The following is a 22,162-nucleotide window of genomic DNA, read 5'->3' as shown; positions in this document are numbered from 1 at the left end:
GGAGTCTGCGTGCTGCTCACATGCGCTCTCCGGTGGCTGCACCCCTGGCACAACACTCATCCGTCCTGTAGTTGTGGCACTTGCTGTAGACCACACATTTTTCTTGTGGTGCTCCATCACACACTGTTGTAGCAAGAGAGGCTCAACAGAGTTGCAGGGACCGTGTGGGGCATGTGTGGGTGGCATGAAACTCATGATCTCATGCTTGCAAGGCAGGCACTTTCTGCCACTGAGTCAGCCACTGGTCCCTTCATTTGCCTTACTTAAAATCACGGTGGCCTTGGGGATAGAGATATACACTTAGATCCTTACGCATTGTTCAAAGGCTATTTCTTCCCTTTGTTCTTCTTGACAGTATGTACTCTAAAGGAGTACGTAGAGAAACCCCAGCTTGCTCTCTCTCCTCTTCCTCCCTTCAATCAACTGCTGTATCCTGGAGTATAGCCGTGTTGGCATGCAATTTTTCTTCATTGACTAATTCACATTGTCTTCCTTTGTTGTTCAAAGTTAATTCATACAAGCAGATCTTGTTTCTTCATAGCTTCAGTGGAATAAAATGACTCATCAGGGAGAATTGAAAGTCAGGAAAACACCTCTCATCAAGAGTTTCAAGATTTGATTTCCTTAATATTGGAGGTCTGAGCTTTATTGGGGAGTCATTACATAAGTCCTCTTATGTAAGTGTGGTCAGTGATGTAATGGACTTGGACAGAAACCTCAATGTATGACCCGGGAATGTTTATTTACCAGGTTGGATGGTGGCATCACTAACTCATGAAAGATAATCTCAGGAGCGGAACTTTGATTATGAAATACTGTAGTACATTCTATGACACATGTTAAACCTGTCAGTAAATAGACTACTGTTGCTTTCAGAATATTGTGAAGTAGTATCAAAATTTCAGAGCTGTTTTTTGTTTGTTTTTGTTTTGGGGTCACATCCTGAGATGCTCAGGGGTTACTTCTGGCTCTCTACTCAGGAATCACTCATGGTGGTGCTCAGGGGACCATAGAAGATGCCAGGGATCGAACCCGGGTTGGCCTTGTGCAAGGCAAGCGCCTTACCTGCTGTACTATTGCTCTGGCCCCAGACCTGTTTTTTTTTAGCTGTCTTAATTATTATTAATCATCATATATAGCTATCTTGCTAGTAACTAATATGTGGGTTCAATATAGGCATAAAATTCTGGGCTAAAGGTAACATGTGCAGTTCATCTCAGTCCCTCAACATATATTTATTTGTCACATACTACACCAACCATCAATCCAAATGAGAGGATAATATTAAGCAAAACAAGTTCCCAGCTTTGAGACTCTTCCAAAGTAAGAAGAAAGGCACTAGACAGTTGTGGAAAAGAGACGGGGCCAAGATAGTCACAAGTCATCCCATACTACGAAATAATTATTGATTTCAGACAGATAATACAATCGATAGGGCACTTGCCTTTCACATAGCAGACCTGAGTTTGATCCCAGCATCCTACATGGTCTTTCCAGCCCCATCAGAAGTGACCCTCAAGTCTAGAGCCAGGAGTAAGCCCTCAACACTGAAAAGTGTGGCCCAAACCCCCACACTTCCAAAATAAAATAAACAAGTGGACTAAGAAATATATTATGTTCCATGTACAGTATTTGGCTAAGAGGTAACCTGATGGATAAACAAATAGGATAAACACAGCCACCAGAATATGCCTAAGCACCACAGCCAAGGGTGTATGATTTTGTGTCATAACAACAAGCACAACAGAGGGAAGAGAAAGGAGATACATAAAAATATTTTAAAACCAAACAGGTGTTTAAAAAATGAATAAATAAAACCAAATAGGTTTTATTTATGATTGTTCCCGAGAATGGGAAAGTTGGGCAGCATATTGGTTTTCATGATACATTCCATTTAATTACTAACCAAATATTCATGGATAAAATTCACTTTAATAAAGAAATTACCACATAAAATCATATATATGTATTGATCTGTGTGTAATTATAGCCATGATTATGACAAGAAAGGTAGATAAACTTGATTGCGTGAAATTTACTCTTTGCCCCTTTTTCCCCTGAATTCCAATCACACATAGTGCTTACCTAAGACTTTTCCTTAGCTTACCGTGAAAAAAGATCCTTTCAGAATGTCCCATGTCTGTGTTCTTTTCACGTCAGTGAAGTGATCAGAGGAGACCAAGTCTCTTAAAGGCCTTCTAACTGCACAAATGGCTCTGAGCTGCCACTTACACTGGTGTGGGCAAAAAAGCTGGTAGAGAGGTTTGACAAACTGGACATCTAAAGGGGGTAAATAAGATTAGGGGTCTGGTATATCAGTTAACCTGAGAGCAATGAACAACTGCGGGCAAAAAATGAGGTAGGTGAGAGCACAAACCCACTTCCTGCTGGTTTTGCCCAGGCTATTTCTGGTTGCTTTTGAAATTTGCTTCTGTATTGCTTGGAGTTTTCCAAACAGAGAAATCCGTTAGTTGGGAAACAAGAAAAACATATTCTTTACAAATTATTTGGAGCTCATCATTTGATTTCAACACCAATTAAAAAAAATTTGTTTTACACTTCCATTATTGTGGCAAATTTAGTAAAATCCCATTTTTCTTGACTTCCCAGTGCCTAATTACTCCTAAGGCTTCCTGAAAACTATATTCTGGTTTTGGATTTGTTGTTGTTGTTTGATTTTCCGAAGCGCTCTAGGAAACACTTGCTCTTGCTTTGTTTTTTTGGAAGCAAAGGAAAAATGATCTCCTGGTTTACCTTTGGAATCTGCACTGCATCTTTGAGGTCCCAGGTGGATTTGGTATTTGGAAAAGGGAATTTGGGGGACGAAGGTTGACCCTGAGCCCCCAGGTCACTGTTCACATTTACAAAAGCAAACCTGGTATCCCCAATTGCTTTTCTCTTGAGGTTGGCTTAACTTTATTTATCTTCTGTCTTGGGTCACTGCCCCTGAGGTGCTTCAAAAGCAAAACCCAAAAGACCCAAAACAAAGAAAGCTAAACCAGATTCAAGGAAAAAATGACCTGGCACTCTGGGTTCACTTTTACAAAGGCAAAAAGTCACATCAAGAGTTCCATAGAATGGTTTTAAGTCTGCCTAGATGCATTGTGTCATTTGCACAAAGTGATCTCAACAGGTCTGAGACCCCAGGTTCCTTGCCTGTGTAGTCCGAAGTGAGACTTAGGATGGGAAACTGTCAGCAAGCTAAATGCATTGACACAAACGAATTCTTCAGTGGTTCTAAAGTGATTCAACTATTTCGAGCATATAAATGGGACCACCCATGCAAGCATTTTTTTCCTTACTCTGAATCTTTTTGTTTGCTGGACACACAGAAGGAAAGCGGAGGAAGTGAAACTTACAACTCACTCACAAATATTGGCATGTGTCCATTTTATGTTATCAGATTAGCTCTGAAGGGTATTTTTGAATCCTTGGTTTAAATTTTTAAAAAAAGGTTAGGATCCTAATTTTAGGTAATCTTGTACATCATGATGAGAAAAAGTTGAGGCACATTATTTTGTTATTCATTTTTATATGATCCATACTTTGCTTACTTCCTAAAAGGCTTTAAGGAGGAATTACTATACTTGACTACTGGAACAAACCCACTTACAGAACTTAATAGCAATTTTTATTATAATATGCTTAACTTTATCCTTTAATAAGTAACTGGAAAGTTGCTTTTGGATAATCTTGGGGTGATTTTCCTTTTTCTTCGTGTTTGATCTACATCTTTGAATTTCAGGCATATGTGTTAACTAATGAATCCACCTGCTGAGACCATGTCTTCTTATTTATCTATAAGACTGGTGATTTTATATAATTAATAACATCTATATCATTCATGCTCTAAAAGAGGCCAGTACTAGAGAAAGGATAGTGAGGTTCGTGTACAATTTGGTTCTAATGTTAAGCACCGACTTCATCCTGGGAAACCTGCCTGAAAGTGAGAGGCAGTCACCAAAGCATTGCCTCTGAGTGGAGCAAAAGTGTCCTTAGTTGTACTTGGCATCACTTTCTCTTCTCTTTCCCTTCACACTTATGCTCCAGAACAGCCCCGTTCCTCAAAAATCACCCTCATGGAACTGGAGATAATATTGAAGTTAAAGTGTTTGCCTTGCCTCTCTGCCACTCTGTTTGACTCCCCAGCACTACACCTGGGCACTGTCAAGGGTCACTCCCAAGTATAGAGAGCCAGGAATATTCTCTGAGTACCACCTTCCGTGGTCCCCAAACCAAATATAAATAATTTAAAAAGTCAAAATGACCCTCAAGGACCAGGGATTGTGTTTCTTGGTCAGAACAGGCATGGCCAACCGCCTGTAGCCACTTGGCATAGTTAGGGTCAGAGAGATAGTACAGTGGGTAGAGCACTTGCCTTGCAGGTGAATGACCCGGGTTCTATCCCCGGCACCACATATGACTAGCTCCAGAAGTGAATCCTGAGCACAGAGCCAGGAGTAAGCCCTGAACACTGCCCTGTATGGTCACAAAAGAGAAGAAATGGGTTTAATCCATTCTTAGAAGCTGGCACATAGTTAGGATTAATATTATTTGTGTTCTGCTTTTTCAGTTCATTTTTACTTTTTACAGTAAAAATGAAAAGTAGAGAAAGGGATATTAGCATTATTATGGGTAAGAGTCATGGGTATACCCATGATTTCTCTCTCCACCCTCATTCGTGTATACTTTGGGGCATATCTACTCGAGTGTGTGAGAACCATGGATTCGTGGGCCAAGAAGAATGAGCCAGCAGTTACTAACTTCATAAGTCAGTGGTTTCTTAATACTAACTTCAGGGGCTGGAGTGATAGCACAGCGGGTAGGGCATTTGCCTTGCACGTGGCTGACCCGGGTTCGAATCGGCCAGCATCCCTTATGGTCCCCTGAGCACCGCCAGGGGTGATTCCTGAGTGCATGAGCCAGGAGTGAGCCCTGTGCATCGCCAGGTATGACCCAAAAAGCAAAAAAAAAAAAAAAAAAAAAACCTAACTTCATAGTAGTTTTGACATGTATTAATGTAAATTTCTAGGATTTTGTGAGTTTTTTTTCTTAATAATTTCCTCATGGTAACATTAAAATGCTACTTGCTCTATGTTAGCTGTCTGTCTCCACAGTTTCCGTATTTGTAAACTCTGCAAACAGGAATTTTCTCATTCAATCTTATATCTCTGGTGCCAAGAATCATTTAGATCAAAGCTTTTTTTAGCCACTCTTGCAGTATGTTCCTTACCCATCACTGGACAAATTGATACAGATTCCTTAGTTGGCACAAGTTAATTATATATGATATGAAGTCCAATTAAATACATATATGTGTAAATGCAAAACCATGTAGACTAGACTTGGTTCTATGAGCAGGCAGGCTAATTTTTGTGGTTCTTGTAGTTTCTAGGGATAAGCGATATACAAATGAGCTTCTGACCATATGTGGAAATTATGCATGGTATTACTTTAGTTAGGAAATTCTGGTTTGGTGCTAGAGCAATAGTACAGCAGGTAAGGTGTTTACCTTGCTTGTGCCTGACCTGGTTCAATCCTTGGCATCAGGACGGTTTCCTGATCTCCACCAGGAATGATACCTGAACACAGTGCCATGATTCAACCCTAACTACCCACCACTGTCTGTGGCCCCAAAACACCAAACCAAAACAAAAATGAAAAGAAATTCTGGTTTTGTGTTGCATAAGAACCTGCTCTGTATTCATAGTTGGATTTGGTACAGGCCATTAATTTATCAAGTGATACACCTCCTTTCCCATCCGGAGGTGTATCACTCTGAGAGAAAAAGGGATTGCTTTTTCTTTTTGTTTGCTTTTGGGTTCACACCTGGCACTGCTCAGACTTACTCCTGGCTCTGTGCTCAGAGATAACTCCTGGTGGGTTTCAAGAGATCATATTAGATTCTGGGAATCAAACCTGGGTTGGCACACACCTGGCTATGGAACAGTGCCCACCCGCTGGACTATCTCTCTGGCCCTGAGATTGCTTTAAAGGGCCAGGAGGAATGACAGCACAGTGACTTAATGTGCCCGCCTTGCAAAGCATCTGGTCATGAGTTTAAATTCTCCGTGTCCCAAATGCACTGAGCACAATTCTGACTGCTCCATTGTCTGTGGGTCCTGGTACCACAGGGGATTCTTACTGTTCCATAGCCAGGTGTGTGTCAATACCACAGAAGGGGTCCCGTGTAAGCACTTCTACTGAAGTTAGGTGTGCGAGGGGCTGGAGAGAGTACAGCAGTTTGGGCACTTGCCTTGCCTGCTTCTGACTCGGGTTCAGTCCCCGGCTCTACATTTGATCCCCCCAAGCATCTCTAGAAGTGCTCTGTAAGCAGAGCCAGGAGTAAACTCTGAGCACAGTTGAGTGTGGACACAAACTTAAAAGATGTGCAGGCCCCAAGACCAGGAAGTGCACCCTCTGGTGGGTACATCTGTGAGCACAGACCTTAACTGTCATCCCTTAGCTGAAAGTATGGTCCTGTCAAGCATATGTCCAAACTCTGTCACCAGTGGAGTGCAAATTCAGCGAGCACTGTAGCCAAGTGCACGGGCACTGCTACCTCATGGTGTGGCTCCTGCCCCTCTGAGAACACCATGGATAAAAATGGATGAGTACAGGTGTGTGTGTGTGTGTGTGTGTGTGTGTGTGTGTGTGTGTGTGTGTGTGTGTGTATGACCCCTGGTCATCACAACAATGTGTCAGCAGCAACATGGGGGGCCCAGGAAATGGCTCAAAGGATTAGAGCACTCGCTTTGCATACAGGATCCCCAGCTCCACATGGTCCCCATACCACCACCTGGAGTGACCCTCACCCCCACCACCATATCAACCAGTGTGATCTCCCCCACCCCACCTTAAAAAAAAAAAAAGACAACAGTGAAGGGAAGGGGGAAGGAATTACTTTTTAAAAACAAAAAGGTTTGAAAGAACTATTTCCTTTAAAGTGTCTTCCTTTTCCAAATCCCAAAGGTCACGCGGCTAATGCCTGTTGAAGGGAAGGGAAGACTGCAGCTGGCATATTAGTGATTCTTTTCTGCTGACTGTGCCCGTGCCCATATCCACTGACACCAGCACATTTACCCAGGAGAAGAATCATTCAGAATGAGGCTGTCATTAATAGCTGTGTAAAATATCCATTTTTGACACATTTCTGATCTAAATAATCTAAACCTTATTCCCAACTTACATTGTGGAATATTATGAAAATAAACAAGAAGACTGCTTATCCCACCACACAAATAACCATTCTTAACATTTTCTCAGATTGCCTTCTAGTGTGTTTTGGGGTTTTATGTAATTCTATTTATTTATACATGGCTTGGGGGCCACACGGCTGTGTGCAGGGCTTACTCCTGGTTCTGTGCTCAGGAATCACTTCTGGTGATCGGGGCACCAGACGCAGTACTGGGGATCAAACCTGGGTCAACTGCATGCAAGTTACTTGCCTGCTCTACTCTCCGTCCTGTCCTTTTTATGCAAGTTTAGTAAACATCTTCCACTCTAAAATCTGAGTAAACAAATTTTTAGTAATTATGATATTGGCCTCAGTATTTACTCTTAATATTTTGATTTAAGGCATTTTCAGGGTTTTTTTTTCCTTTGGTTTTTTGATAATGCAAAACTTTGAGATTAGTATCTTAGTGTATGCATTTTTGTTTTCCTAACATAGTATCTCCTAAAAGTAGGTTCCTAGAAATAAGATTAATGGGGTCATTTTTATGAAGTTTTTAATATGACAAAAGCCATATTCCAGAGAAGTTGCAACAATTTATGTTTTCATCATAAAGTAGGTACTAACTTATTAAAGAGGTCTTAACTTTTCCTTCTTGTGAATGGAAGGAAAAAATGTATTTCTCACTAAACAGTAGTTGAAAATTATAAAACTTGAAATACGTGCCATGTTTTTAGGCAGTGCATTCTTGGACATTGTTTCTGAAGACTCTTATTTAAGTCCCCTGTTTCAATTTGGTAAAACCCTAAACAGTGCTATTTGAAAGAAAATAGAGTAACCTTTAACTCGAGTGGTGAATATTTTCCTTGAAGAATTTTCCTCCTATACAAGAAAGACTGTGCTAGTAACCATCCTTTGGATAGGGAGAGTCGAACAAGGTCCTCACCTCTTTAGGAGGAGCCAGTTTCCTGTAACCTTTTCTTAAGCTTGAATCACCCTAGAAGTTTTATTCTCAGAGTCAGTGGGTTGGCTTACATATCCTATGGGTAAATGTAAATACTCTCTTCCTAAGAAAGCAAACCAATGTACTCCTTACCTACAAAGTGAATTAGAACAAAAAAGTAAGAATATGCTAAAAAATGAAGGAAGGTAGTCAGAAAGCATTTAGCTTTTCTGAAACCATTCAAATGGGGATAGGAAGTTGGTTTTAAATGGCTTAAAGGGGATTAGGGTTTTAAAGTTGGATAAAGAGTTTGGTGCTTTGGTTTAGGCATGGCATTGCTTTTAAAAGATTACTTCTATATTTGACAACAATTCTAACTGAAGATTATCAAGCAAATAGACAATTTTAAAACACTACGGAAAACAAGAGGGTCTCTTTTTTTGTTGTTGTTTGTTTATACGAAATACTTGCCCAGAGTTAGCAGGCAGAGTTCTGAAGCCCTCATTTCATAATACGCCCAAGGGTCTCTCACCAGGCAGAATCCAACAGAGGTTGTTTCATGCACTTAATTGAGATTATCTGAGCTTTTGGTTTAAATTACTTTGGGAAAAGTCTAGGTGCAAACAGCTTCTTTGAAAGGTAAACATACTTAACCTCTAAGGAAAAGGCTCGATTTGAGTTCTTTAAACTTCTTTCATTAGTAGTACCAGCCCTGATTCATTAAATTCATTAAGAGGACAAACTGCATAATACATAAAAGTTAAATCTCAAGCATTACAAGTGTTACTATCTTAATATTAGTGTTTCCATTATTTTACAATGTTTTGAAAGTGTAAATGTTCTATCAGAAAAGCTACTTCTCAAAATTTTAGTAACTTCAAAAGTAAAAATATAGTATATACCGTTTTCATCATCGTTCTTTATTAAAGTTTTTAAAATACCTTATTCTGCTCCATCAAAGAAACAGGGCATATTAAAGTGGATCAAGAATGGCATATGCTTTATATGTGTATTAGCTCTTGGTCAATAATGAAAGTTGTCTAACCCTTTCCTCATCTTCCTCAGCTTCTTGACTTGTTCATGGTTTGGGATTGGTCAACTTACCTAGCTGACTACGGACAGCCAGCCTCTAAGTACCTTCGGGTGAATCCAAACACAGCCCTTACTCTTTTGGAGAAGTACGTATGTATATTCTGAAAATGTTTATTCCTAACATTTTAGCATTTTGTTATCCTGTGATACTTGAAGACCTAGGGATTTTTATCAAAAGAGAAAGATCTAGATGGAGCTTAAAAGCTCAGTACAGGGCTGGAGTGATAGCATAGCGGGTAGGGCGTTTGCTTTGCACGCGGCCGACCCAGGTTCGATTCCCAGCATCCCACATGGTCCCCCGAGCACAGCCAGGGGTAATTCCTGAGTGCAGAGCCAGGAGTGACCCCTGAGCATCGCTGGGTGTGACTCAAAAAGCAAAAAAAGAAAAAAAAAAGCTCAGTACAAATTAATGACCAAACCTAAGTCTCTTCCTTGCCCTGCATGTCATTGTAGTTTTATATGAGATATCCATTAATGTGATGTGAATAAAAACATTTTTGCTGCTGTAGCCTCTTACGACAGACTTAGTTGCCTTTAGAAAAAAGTTTACCCAAAAAAGACAAAAACGAATTAACAAAAAATGATAGGGGAAAACACCAAAAATGTAAAGAAATATGTTTATTTATATAAGGAAGTTATAGTAACTGAGAATAGACTTCAAAAAATACTATAATTCGGGAACAGAAAGTACTTTGTGAAAAATGACTAGGGAATTGGATGTTTGTCACTAGAGCTATCTAAAGCTTACCATTGTAGACTTAGATTCTACCAAATAGAGAAGTCATGTAATCTTAAACAGTAACATAAAAGAAAATAAAATAGTATGACATTAACATTGCTTAGTTAATAATAGTAGAAGTATAGGTGTTACTTCTCCTCTTGTTATGTGATATATTTTTGTTTCACTCAGCCATTTCAAGTACCATTATTCAAATTTCCCATTTTTGAATTAAAAGTAAATGTTATTCTCCACATTTCAATTACCTATGGTATACTTTGTTTAAGAAGACAAAAGAAAAAGCTAAAGTAAATGTAAATTTATTTTACAGTGCATAAATCAGTAGAGGCAAAAAAACCGATGCTGCTTTATATTTTCTAATGCTGTTTTTCCTATGAATATGATTCCCAGTCTATAAAGTATGTATTTTAGCATGCATTTTGGATTAGAAAATAGTACAATATTAGAGAACTTAACATCCTTTCAATTCACATAGTAATGCAAAGACACTCCTTCTGAGAGGATGTAGTATTTTTGTAAAGCTGTTAAGGGGGATTCCTGTCTGTAGTTTTGTCAGTGTCTATTTTCTTTCAAGTGCATTCGTAAGCAAAGGATTGATTCAGAGCACACCAAGACATCCGACTTGTGACCATGTAACTTTTTAATTTTCTTTCACCTCTATTCCTAGGATGAAGGATACTAGCAAAAAGAACAATATATTTGCTCAGTTCAGGAAGAATGATCGAGACAAACAGAAGTTGATAGAGACAGTGGTGAAGCAGCTGAGAAGTTTGGTCAATGGTATGTCTCAGCACATGTAGACTTCACATGGCTTTGCTCTCAGTGACACCAAATCCCTGACTCCACACTGGTCTCTCACTGGGACTGGTCACGATTCGTTCATTTGTTTGCAGAATTCAGAAATACAATAGAAAAACAGGGAAAAGACACTGGTGAGAGCTCAAGTAAACAATAATAAATACTATTTGTATGGATTTTTTAAAAGGTGAATACTATTTTATATATGGAAAACACAACATTAATTTTTGACTTTTAGGGAACAAAAGACAAAACTGTAATATATAAATCACAGCAAAAATTGTGTATGAAATTGATTGTAAATAATTAGAAAAACATACACCTGCATATAAAGTGGGTTTTTTTTTTCTATTTAGAATTGAATGATTTTTCTGTTTTCATCAGCATCTGGTTTTGAATGCAGTCACATCTGATTCGTGAATATTTCACTGTTGTCTCTCTTAACCTTTTTCACTGCAGTCTGATTTAAGTAGACTTAAATTTCTGATTCTGCTGATTCTGAGGGGTACATAGACAAATCTGTAAAGTTCCTGAACTCAAACTTGGTTCGATCCAGTAAGAATGTAAATGACTTATTTTTCTTGGCTGGTTTGATTTCATGGTGCTGCATATGAAGAAAAGGTGTGTAGCTTTCCTAACACACGGCTGTTTCTGTTCATCAGAGGCAATATTTCTAAGTATATTGTTTGTAGTTGACCCCATTCTAGGATTTATTTGACTTGGTTTGATTCCAGTTAAAAAAAAAAAAAATGAGAGAGAGAGAGGCCAGGGCCCAAGTGAGGCTTACCACTTTAGGTGCAGCTTGGAGGGTAGAATGTTCCAGCACACAGAAGTTACCAGCAGGGTCAGATTACTCTCTTCAAATAGCAGGTCTCACCACCTATCCTCTCTGGAAACAAGCCAAACCAAATGAACTCCACGAAGCCTAAAGCGAATGTACATTTTCCTTTGTGTAAATTACCACCGTCCACAAGTAGCTTCAGCCTGATGATCCTCACTCCTCTTCCTTGTATTTATGCAGAAAACTCCCATTGCATTTTCAGGGTTTCTGCATTTAGGACCCATAGAGCTGACTCTGTAAAAGAACTGTAAAGAATTACATGTACATTTCTTGATTTTTTTTGTGATGAAAAATTAAAAAGATTAAGCAAGCTGTTGAAAATACTTTGCAATTGCTTCCATTCAGAGCTTCCTGATTTGAAACATCCGCTTCCTTAAGAAAGGCCATTCTTCCTAGTTAATGGAATGAGAATGTCACCAAAACAAAGAAGCAGTTATTTTCTTGACCATCTCTTTATCCTAAACTATTTCACATTTCGAAAAAACAACTCTAGATAGAAGAATATAGGAATTCTACAGGCGCGCGCTTGTGCGCGCACACACACAAATGAAAAAGTGAACAGTTTGCGTGTGGCTTTGGCTGGCCCTCGCCCTTGGAGATCCCGGGACTTCAGTGGTGGCGCCCCCAATTCGGAGAGCGCCGCTTTGACACTGGCTGCTTGGGGCCACTGTGCTGGTCTTTTGAGCTTTACAGGTCCTGTGAGTTTTATTCTCAGTGTATGTACCCCTCACCCCCTCCGCCACCCCCCGCGTGGGACCGTCGGACTAGAGGGACATAGAGGGACGCGCGAGTGCTGGGTATTAGGAGCCTTAGACGGGCACAGGCAGCCCGAGATGGAACCGCGCACACCAGCTGGGCAGTGGGTGGAGCTCCGGAGCGAGTCCGGCCCCTCACCCCCCGCCCGACACCCGAAAGGTGCCAAGCGCGCTCTGCTCTCCGTGGGCTCCGGGTGTCAAGTGGAATTTTGTGCAGTAATGACACTAACACCCTTAGACGGATTTCCCCTCCCCAAGTTGTCGTCCAGAGAGCCTGGAGATGGGACCAGATTTGAGAATCTCCTTGCGGGGTATCGGGTGTTGGCGCTGGCGATGCCAAAGCTGGCGCGAAAGAAGTCAAACTCCCAGACAGAGAAAGGGAGCAAAGGGGAAGGCGCCCCCCGTAGAAGCACTAGGATGGGATCCGAGGGGAGCCCTGGGCAGCCCACGGCCCTCGGTTCACCCACCCGCGAAGCTCCAGTGCGAGGCCGTGGCGCTCTCCCCGCCAGAGGATGTGCGCGGGGCGCCGCAGGGCCGCCACTCCCGAGCCCCTCGGTGAGCCGCCGCTGCCCATTCGCCTCCAATCACTACTCTGCGTGGCGCGTTTTAAATATGCATGGGCGCGCCCTGTGTGAATCCGGCTCAGTCCCTAGGGAGGGAGCCTATAACTATAAATGTGCTGTGGGTGGGCCGAGAAGGGTTAAAGGACTGGCGGGGAGAGAGGGGTGGGGCGGGGGTCTGCAGCCCAGGTTGGCAGCGCCGGTGAGTTGCTCCTTTCTTCGCCCTCCCTCGCCGCTTCTATCAGAGGAGTTCTGGCCAGGGAGGAGGTGGGAGGGTCCGCGGATGCCCGGAGCTGGGGGCTCTGGAGGCAGCCGACGGCCCCGCGGGAAACTGGCATTTGGCCCAGGAGCCCTCGGGGCTCCGGGCAAAGTCCCGAGCACGCGCCCTCGAGCAAGACACGTTCCCTGAAGGCGCGTGGTCGCTGCCGCCTCCCACGGCCACTCAATTTCGAGGTTATAAATCCCGGCGTGGGTCCTCAACTCCCAGCCCCTTCACGGACCGAGCAGGTGAGCACTGCGCAGCGCGGGAGCCTCCATCTAGCTCCGGAGCCGGGAGCGACCTGGTCCGGGCCGCTTCGCCATGCTCCCCTGGGGGCTGAGCTGTCTGTCGGTGCTGGGGGCGGCGGGCACCGCTCTCCTGTGTGCCTGCCTGCTGCTCAGCCTGGCCCAGCATCTCTGGACCCTCCGCTGGACGCTGAGCCGGGACCGGGCCTCAGCCCTGCCCCTGCCCAAGGGCTCCATGGGCTGGCCCTTCTTCGGGGAAACGCTGCACTGGTTAGTTCAGGTGAGCGTCCAGCGTCCCCCACACCCCCTTCCTTCGGATCCCAGGAGGCTCCCACTGGTGGCCAGACCCTTGCCTTTGCCGGGCCGCCCCCTCGCGGGGAGCCGGGCGTTCGTGACCGTGGTTCTCCCATCGAGCCATTTAAACGCGGCCAAGAACAACGCGGAAGGAAGGGGTGGAGGGATGCAAAAGGATCTGGGAAGGAGCATGTCACCCTGTCTCCCGCAAGCACAGAATCTGGAGTCCGCGCGCGCTTCTTGTCTCACCAACGGGAACAGCAGTGTGTGCGTTCTTACGTGCTCGCCTCTATGGCTAGTCGCGAGGCCCATTTGGGATTGCCGGGTGGAGAGTAGATGCTATCCAGGGCAGTGCCGGGGAGGGGGCAGGGCCGAACCCGGCCGCCCCAACCCTCCCTCTTCGCTCCGCCTCGCGCTCAGGGTTCGCGCTTCCACAGCTCCCGCCGGGAGCGCTACGGGACTGTCTTCAAGACGCACCTGCTGGGCCGGCCGGTGATCCGCGTGAGCGGCGCCGAGAACGTGCGCACCATCCTGCTGGGCGAGCACCGCCTGGTGCGCAGCCAGTGGCCGCAGAGTGCGCACATCCTGCTGGGCTCGCACACGCTCCTCGGCGCCGTAGGTGAGCCGCACCGGCAGCGGCGCAAGGTGAGCCCAAAGAGGGGTTGTCAGGACCAGTAGACCCGGGACTCCCGGGCATCTGAGGTGAGCCAGGTTGCAGCTAGGAATTCGGGGCACACCGTCTGGCCGGACCTCAGGCTGACCAGTGGGTGGGTGGCCACGGACCAGGTCCTATGGCTTGTACTGGGTGCTAGATTTCGGTCTCTTCGTTTCCGATCTTATGTGCCTATGATCCCTGAAGCGCTGGAGACTGAGATCTGGAAAGGGGTCAGGGAAGACATCCTGCTGGAGGTACCACTCAGAGCCTGGGTAGATGGATGGGAGGGGTTGTGAACATCAGAGAGAGAACTAAAAGGGAATAGTTAGAATTTAAAGCGAGTGCAAAAGCTATCACGGCTAGGGCCAAGCTAGTTGGAGGATGTTGATGGGGCCGAAATTGGCCCTCTGGCGCCTCTGGACTAGCGGGAAAGAGGAAACCGGACCCGAGCCAGGGCTGAGGGCCCTGTTCCCGCAGGTCCTGGCGCGAGTGTTCAGCCGCGCAGCCCTGGAGCGTTACGTGCCGCGCCTGCAGGGGGCGCTGCGCCGCGAGGTGCGCTCTTGGTGCGCGGCCGGCGGGCCCGTGGCGGTTTACGAGGCCGCCAAGGCGCTCACCTTTCGCATGGCCGCGCTCATCGTCCTCGGGCTGCGGCTGGACGAGGCGCAGTGCGCGGAACTGACCCGCATCTTCGAACGGCTCGTGGAGAATCTCTTCTCGCTGCCTCTGGACGTGCCCTTTAGCGGCCTGCGCAAGGTAATGCCAACCTGGCCCCACATTGGGGGGCTCCTGGGACGGATTGGCCTCCCAAAGAAAGATGGGGACCCCCTTTGGCACGCCCCATGTGTCACCCCTGCCCAAAGAGAGGAGAGGGAAACCTGACCTAGGGTGGGGAGAAACACAGGAGCGTGGCACCGTGGATGGCCGCTGTTCTGATTCGCTGTGTGACTGGGGGCAGTCCACACACCCTCTCTGGGCCTCGCCTGGTGGAACTTGTTTCAACCCGATCAGCCGTGGCTTTGAATCTCGAGGGAGGGCGTACTGCCAGTCTGTCCCAACTCCTCAATAAGCCGCGCCTTGGGTCCAGCCTGCAATGCCTCCTTGGAAGCCTGGAAGGCTGGGGAATGAAGGAATGAGATCACCTGGGCCCAGCCCAGAGCCAGCACGGGTTGGAGAGGTCTGGGGTGCAGGCTGACGGCTAGTTTCTGTACGGGGGGGGGGGGGGGGGGGGGCAGCCGCCTCCTCACACTTCAGAGCAACAGGCCGGCCCTAGGAGCAGCTCAGAAACTGCAGGCCGCCTTCCCCTCACCCTGGGAGCTGGGGCTTCTCCTGGTGCAGATGGCCTGGTTTTCAGCTTTGTAGACAAAAATAAGGTCAAATGTCTATGATACAGGCTGGTTGACTTGAATGCATTTTTCCCAATTAAGCCTTGCAGCCTGCAAGCAAATATTCTCGTTTTATTGATGGAGAAACTGAAGCTCAGGTCAAACAATTCACCCAAGATCACATAGCTATTATAAAAACAATTTTTTTTTGCCGTGCTTCATCCCTGAAAACTGTAGAGGGACCCCTCCTTTTACCATATTAGAGAAACTACGTGCTTAGAACATTTGTTAACCTTTCTGGTTGTATCAGGTGACCCTTGCTCTTTCCCCTGTTGTCCAATGTCCCCTCCTGAGCCTACTGAGGAAAAAGGGCACAGGCCCCCCACCCCCAGGGCCACTGACTGCTGTGTGACTTAGGATAATCTCTTGACCTCTCTGAGCCTCCTCCTCCTCCTCCCCCCACCCCCATGATACTGTAATCCAGCCTTGTCTCAAAGGGACTTAAGATAATCAAGAGAAAATAACGTTGGGGCAGTAAAGAACAAATTCTCGAGCAAGTGTTGATCCCCTGCTATGAGCTAGGACAAGGAGCTAAGATGCTTGCTGGCGGCTAACACCAGGGTTTCAGCGACCCAGAGCAGTACTCCCAGAGGATGGCTGGGGAGATCCTCAGCCCTGGGGCCCCTCAGCCTTCTCACCCCACTTCCCTCCCCCACCCCACATGCCCCTATTAGGGCATCCGGGCACGGGACCAGCTTTATCAACACCTGGAGGTGGCCATTGCAGAGAAGCTTCTGGAAGACCAGGCTGCAGAGCCAGGCGACGCCCTGGCCACGATCATCCGCAGCACCCGGGAGCTGGGTCACGAGCTCTCCATGCAGGAGCTGAAGGTGGGTGGGGATTCCACACCACTCGTTCACGTTCACTCTTGTCATTCTGTCCCTGGACCGAAGCTCCCAAGCCCCTCCTGTGTGGCCCCCTCGTGAGCCACAGGCACGCCTTGGGGTGAGAGTGACGAGCAGACCCGAGTCCTCGTCATGGCTGAGCGTACCCACTCGCTCTGTGGCCTGGCCATGGGCTGCTGCTCTCAGGAGCAAGGTGAACGCTAGACTCCTAGGCCTCTCCTTACAGGTTCCAGCCACAAAGAGTCTCCCCCCGCCCCCCGCTGAGCCCACCCCAGCCATTGCTGCTGCTGTTCCCTTGCCTGCAAAGCCTTTTCACTTCTTTCCTTTAGATACCCTAAAGGCTTGGAGTCCACATTTACCTCTTTGGGGGGCTCCTCTTCTCACATCAACACTCCCCACTTTATGAGCCATCTTGTCACTGTGTACCTCAGGATGGCTCTTTGGCCATCGTGGGGTCTCCCGGGAATCGGACCTCTCCTTCCCCGAATGCTCAGTGGAGACCATGCTGGCCACAGTGAGAGAAGCTCTAGAGTAGTCCCGGCCGTGCCGGAGCAATAGCGCAGTGGGTACAGTCTTGCGTTGCATACGCCTCACCCGGTTCCATCCCAGGCACCCCCATATGGTTCCCTGAAAACCTCCACGAGTGATCCCTAAGTGCAGAGTGAGTGGTAAGCCCTGAGCTTTGCCAGGTGTTCCCCCCCCCCCGGCAAAAAAAAAAAACAAAAAACCAAAAAACATTGGGACCTACTTGAAAACCCAAAGAAAGGAAGAGTGGAGATGAAGGGAGGCAGCAAGGAGAGCGCCTCCACCCTTCTGTAAGCAACACCCATGTTTTACCCGGGCCTGATCTCCCCTCCTGCCACCAGCCAGCCATGGAAAGGTGGAGTGGGGACCGTCTTCTTTTCTTCCCTGGAAATGGGGGCTGGTATCCTGGTGTGAGAAGTCGGGATGAGAGGAGGGCTGGCAGTGGGCTGGTACATCCAGGGAAGCCCACGGAGTGGAACCTGCTCTACCAGGGGGGAGTATGGGAAGGGATGGGCACTCTGTGGGCCTCGGAGGTCGTGGGAAGGTCACAGGTGCCCAGGAAGAGACCCCACTGTCTAGGAGCTCTCAGTTCTGCTCAGGCTGTAGGGGCAGGCCGGGAGCTCACGCTTTCCAAAGGAGATTTTGGAACTTCTCCCCGGCATGTCCCTGACACGGCCAGGACAATCATTCCTCAACTATTAGGAGCCTTTTCAGTGTCAGCAGCCTCCATGCACGGACTGGAAGGCTAGAAGGTGGACAAAATGCACAGGAGAGGGGGACCCAGTCCTGTGTCACTTCTCAGCAGCAGGGTTGGGGTAGGCGGAATGGGTTCATGCCCACAAAGCATTCCAAGCTAAGAATCCCCAGAAATGCAGCAGAGGGTGGGTGTGGCCTAAAGGATACCCACATCCCCTCACCCCAGGGGTTGGAGGCCTGAGGGTCTGGGCAGAGAGGAAAGCCCCGGCTCCTCTGTCCTTCCTGGGCAGAGCATACATGAGGGTTAGTCCAGCAGGCAGAAGACACCTGCTGCTCCTTGGTCACGGCCCCTTTGGTGACAGTCAGGAACCAGGCTGGCGGCACAGAGAGTGCCACACTACAGGGATCTCAGCACTTTTCCAAGCCTGGGTGGCGCCCCATAAAATGAAGGCAGTAATGGTCCCCTCAGGGTTGGGGTGAGCCTGGAATGGGTAGATACCCCAAAGCACTATGACGGGCACACTGAGTAATTCTCTAGCGCTCTCTCTCTGGAGCCCCTCACACACACGGATAGATCCTGGGTTAGTGCATGGACTTATGTCTGGGCCTTTCCCACCTGTGGGCTAGAGAGTCAGTCAACTCCAGGACACTCACAGCCACCGTCCAAGGACACCTGTGTTCCCATCTTTTACTCTTCAGAGAACAGGGGTGCTCAGGGCATTCGCCACGGGGCACTGAGGTTCAGCATGAATCCGCCGGGACTGTCTTTCTTGCAGGAGTCCGCTGTAGAGCTCCTCTTCGCTGCCTTCTTCACTACGGCCAGTGCCAGCACGTCCCTTGTCCTGTTGCTCCTGCAGCACCCGGCAGCTGTCACCAAGATCCGGCAGGAGCTGGCAGCGCAGGGGCTAGGGCCCGCCTGCAGCTGTGAGCCAGGGGTGGCCAGGGGCAGCGGGGGGCCCCGGCCTGACTGCAGCTGCGAGCCGGACCTCAGTCTCGCAGTGCTGGGCCGCCTGCACTACGTGGACTGCGTGGTCAAGGAGGTGCTGCGCCTGCTGCCCCCCGTGTCCGGGGGCTACCGCACAGCGCTGCGCACCTTTGAGCTGGATGTAAGTGCTTGGGCCACCCAGCCCTGGGCCTCCTGAGCCTGCCTTGTGCAGGGTCAAAGGGCACTGGGTGGGGGGGGGGTGTCCATGTCTTTTCATCCTATTTCTAAGCTGCAAAATGGGCTGAACCTTGTTCCACTACTCTGGATCCAAGGTTGGGGGCCTCTCGACCAGCCCATGATAAGTCAGGGAACCCCTATACTTTAGCACTTGGCTGAGTTATGGGTGGGTCCAGTCAGAGCGGACTTATAAACATACACTTTTCTCTGTCCAGTGGCCCCAGCCCCCTTAGCCTGTGGGTCTTGGAGAGAAACAGAATCTGCCTCTGACGAGATGGAGGAATAATTTGGTGATGACCCCATGATCACTTACCCAAGGCCCCAGCTGAGGCCAGAGGCCAGGGATGGAGACGATGGAAATAAGGGGAACAGGGTCTGGACAGCCTCGCTTGGGCTGGGCAGGGAAAGTCATAGTCCGGCTCCATCTCTTGGACAGGCAAATCCCTCCTCAGTGTGGATCTCTGCTCACTGTTGGGGAGAAAAAAAAGAAGCTGTCGCTGTCCTCCTTCCCAACCGTAATGGGCTGGGACATTGCCTGAAATGTGCTCACTGCCTTCAAAGTAGTCGCCTTCTTTCCTCAAGATTGTGTTGTTGTTTGGGGGCCACATCCAGCAGTGCTCAGGGCTTATGCCTGGTTCTGTGCTCGGGGATTAGGCCTGGTGGTGCTCAAGGGACCACATGCAGTGCTGGGAATCGAACCTGGTCAGCTGCATGAGAGGCAGGCACCTTAAGAAGCCCTTGGACTGTCTCTTCAGACCAATTTCCGGAAGATTATTTTCATCTCCAAACAAAGGAGGCACATTTGCAAAGAGACTGTGTGGGGGGAGCGGCTCAGGACTAACCACTTCATCCTAAGCGGCATGCATCAATGTGATCTCAAGCTGGAAGAGTCCAAAACATTTGGGGAGCTGGCATCTGAACAGGAGGTGTGAAAGATGAGGGTGTCCCCATGTGAAGGGGATGCAGATCAGAAGAGAGGAGACGGCTCCCAACAAGGAGGTGGATTCACTGATGCTTCCGAGTGTGCCCCACGGAACGACAGAGCTCAGACTTCATCTGTGGGCACTGCAGAGCTGCTGGGCGGGCAGGGAGATGTGGAGTGAGGAACCCAGGGGCATTAGCCAGCAGGCATCAGCCTCAAGGAGTGGGGGGAACTGCTCTTTAGAGGGCCCAGGGAAGCCCGCCCTGAGACAGGGGCCACCAGGTGGAAGCAGGAAGAGGTGTCCCAAACTGGAATTGTCCCAGGGGGGCTGGGGAGACAGCAACAAAGTGAGTAGGAAAGCTGCTCCTCAACATTTTGAGGACTCCCCTCTTTGTCCATGCACCTTAAAGGATGGCTGAATATTCTGGAGCTGGTAGGGGGGACGGAGAGAGGAGTTAGTGTAGTACAAGAAAGAGCTTTATGACAGCTCACCACTGTGGAAGGGGGTGCGGCTGGGGCTCTTGTTAGGGCTTTCCCCCTCCTTCCCTCAGGCAGAGGCAGCTGGTAGGTGTGAGACTGGAATTTAGGCCTCCTGATAGAAGAGAAAAAGGGACTTGAACCTTAAAATCAAATAGTAGATCACATTTCCTGAGCACGGACACACATGCCAGATCTATTATTCAGATCTTCACAACAAAAGGAGCATCTGGGCTCGCATGAGATGCACTAGGAAACGGAATTTCTGGGCCTGAGCGGAGATGAACAGAGATCAATCTGCAGCACGCCACCGGGTCCCCTGAGTCCCATCAGGAGTGATCCCTGAGCACAGAACCAGGAATAAGTCTTGAGCACTGGCGGGTGTGGTCCAGAAACCGAAAAGAAAAATCGGAGTTTTGGAGAGTTGTCTGTCCTTGGGTTAAAGCTCACGGGGGGGGGGGGGGGGGGGGCGGAGGTTGGAAAGCACAGGGAGATGGGAGGGGACGGGGTGTGGGGGGAGGGGGCTGAGCGCTGTCCGGGTCCAAAGCCGGGGGTGGGGGCGGGAGGGGTAGAGGGTTTAAGAGGATTGGTCCTGGCCAGGTGCCTCGCGGTCAGGCGCTCTCTTCGGCTCCCCCCACAGGGCTACCAGATCCCCAAGGGCTGGAGCGTGATGTACAGCATCCGGGACACGCACGAGACAGCCGCGGTGTACCGCAGCCCGCCCGAGGGCTTTGACCCTGAGCGCTTCGGTGCGACAGGAGAGGACGCCTCGGGCGCCGCCGGCCGCTTCCACTACATCCCGTTCGGCGGCGGCGCGCGCAGCTGCCTGGGCCAGGAGCTCGCCCAGGCTGTGCTCCAGCTGTTGGCGGTGGAGCTGGTGCGCACGGCGCGCTGGGAGCTGGCCACGCCTGCCTTCCCCGCCATGCAGACGGTGCCCATCGTGCACCCGGTGGACGGACTGAGGCTCTACTTCCACCCGCTGGCTCACGACGCGGCGCGGGATGGACCACGCCTCTGACCCGCGGCTCCGCGGGATGGACGTGGCCTGCGGCAACACTGCCCCTCTGCGGCTCCCTCGGGCTGCGCGGGGCTCTCGCTCTCTCCTCGCATAGTCCCCGAAAGCCGCTCGCGGCCGCGCTCAGAGGGGAGGCGCGCGAGCCGACGCCCCGCGCGCCCCGGTCGTGCCCAGGCTCCCGTGACCCGCGCCTGGAGGCAAGAGAAGTCGTAGGTCGAACCTGGAAGCAGAAACGAGGGAACTGATTTCCTGTAGAAGCTACGCAGACTCGCCTGCCTTCCCGTGCCAAGACCAAGGATGTGGGACCGCTGGGAGGGTTGAATCCTGCCGACGTGCTGAGCTCCAGCGAGAATCGGGGCGGAGGCGCTTTTAAGAACGCATTGCCCTAGGAAGACGCCAACGGAAAGTCTTCCCCCCTGCCCCCCACACGCGGGCTCGGTGCGTCGTGGCCACTCACTCCACTGATCTTGTCGCAAAACTCTTGAGCTGCGGACGGGGCCAGTTCTCCAGACAGCCCCACAACGTCAGCACCTGCAAGGCCACTTCTGGGGGACAAAATCCGACTCTGAGAAAATTTTGAGGAAGAATAGATGGCCCGAGATTGATAGGACTGGATTACTGGGGGTGCGGGCTGGATTACCGGGGTGCAGGGAGTGTTCGTGTCCCAAACAGGGCGGCCAGGAAAAGGTTGCTGGCAGCGGGTGAGGGAGAACACCAAGGCTTGGCTGGACAGCCGCTTATTGGGGGACAGGGCTTGGTAGGTGGGGGCGGGGGAAACAAAGA

At 48.8% G+C, this 22,162-nt stretch overlaps 2 protein-coding genes across 4 annotated transcripts in view; both read left to right on the top strand.

The window, feature by feature from the left end:
• Nucleotides 1–11,935, top strand: part of EXOC6 (exocyst complex component 6) — a 168,754-nt gene extending 156,819 nt beyond the window's left edge. For all 3 annotated transcript variants that reach the window (XM_004607362.2, XM_055119231.1, XM_055119232.1), the window contains 2 exons: nucleotides 9,183–9,295; nucleotides 10,616–11,935. In XM_004607362.2, coding sequence (XP_004607419.1) covers nucleotides 9,183–9,295; nucleotides 10,616–10,748 — 246 coding nt within the window. In that variant the 3' untranslated portion in view covers nucleotides 10,749–11,935. The remainder of the gene's footprint in view (nucleotides 1–9,182; nucleotides 9,296–10,615) is intronic.
• Nucleotides 11,936–13,218: 1,283 nt separating this feature from the next.
• Nucleotides 13,219–22,075, top strand: LOC101543992 (cytochrome P450 26C1). The gene is made up of 6 exons (XM_055119229.1): nucleotides 13,219–13,686; nucleotides 14,121–14,345; nucleotides 14,833–15,108; nucleotides 16,412–16,567; nucleotides 18,580–18,909; nucleotides 21,005–22,075. The coding sequence occupies exons 1-6, from the start codon at nucleotides 13,483–13,485 to the stop codon at nucleotides 21,380–21,382; spliced, it is 1,569 nt and encodes a 522-aa protein (XP_054975204.1). The 5' UTR covers nucleotides 13,219–13,482; the 3' UTR covers nucleotides 21,383–22,075.
• Nucleotides 22,076–22,162: the final 87 nt, after the last annotated feature.

Source organism: Sorex araneus, chromosome 11 (genome assembly GCF_027595985.1).
Source record: "Sorex araneus isolate mSorAra2 chromosome 11, mSorAra2.pri, whole genome shotgun sequence".
Taxonomy (NCBI): domain Eukaryota; kingdom Metazoa; phylum Chordata; class Mammalia; order Eulipotyphla; family Soricidae; genus Sorex; species Sorex araneus.
This window is presented reverse-complemented; position numbering and strand designations above follow the sequence as displayed.

Excerpts from the sequence above, each read along its gene's own strand:
- LOC101543992 (XM_055119229.1), top strand. The coding sequence starts at position 13,483 with ATGCTCCCCTGGGGGCTGAGCTGTCTGTCGGTGCTGGGGGCGGCGGGC. Across the intron at positions 14,346-14,832 it reads CGCACCGGCAGCGGCGCAAG|GTCCTGGCGCGAGTGTTCAG; the intron begins GTGAGCCCAAAG and ends CTGTTCCCGCAG. Across the intron at positions 18,910-21,004 it reads TGCGCACCTTTGAGCTGGAT|GGCTACCAGATCCCCAAGGG; the intron begins GTAAGTGCTTGG and ends CTCCCCCCACAG.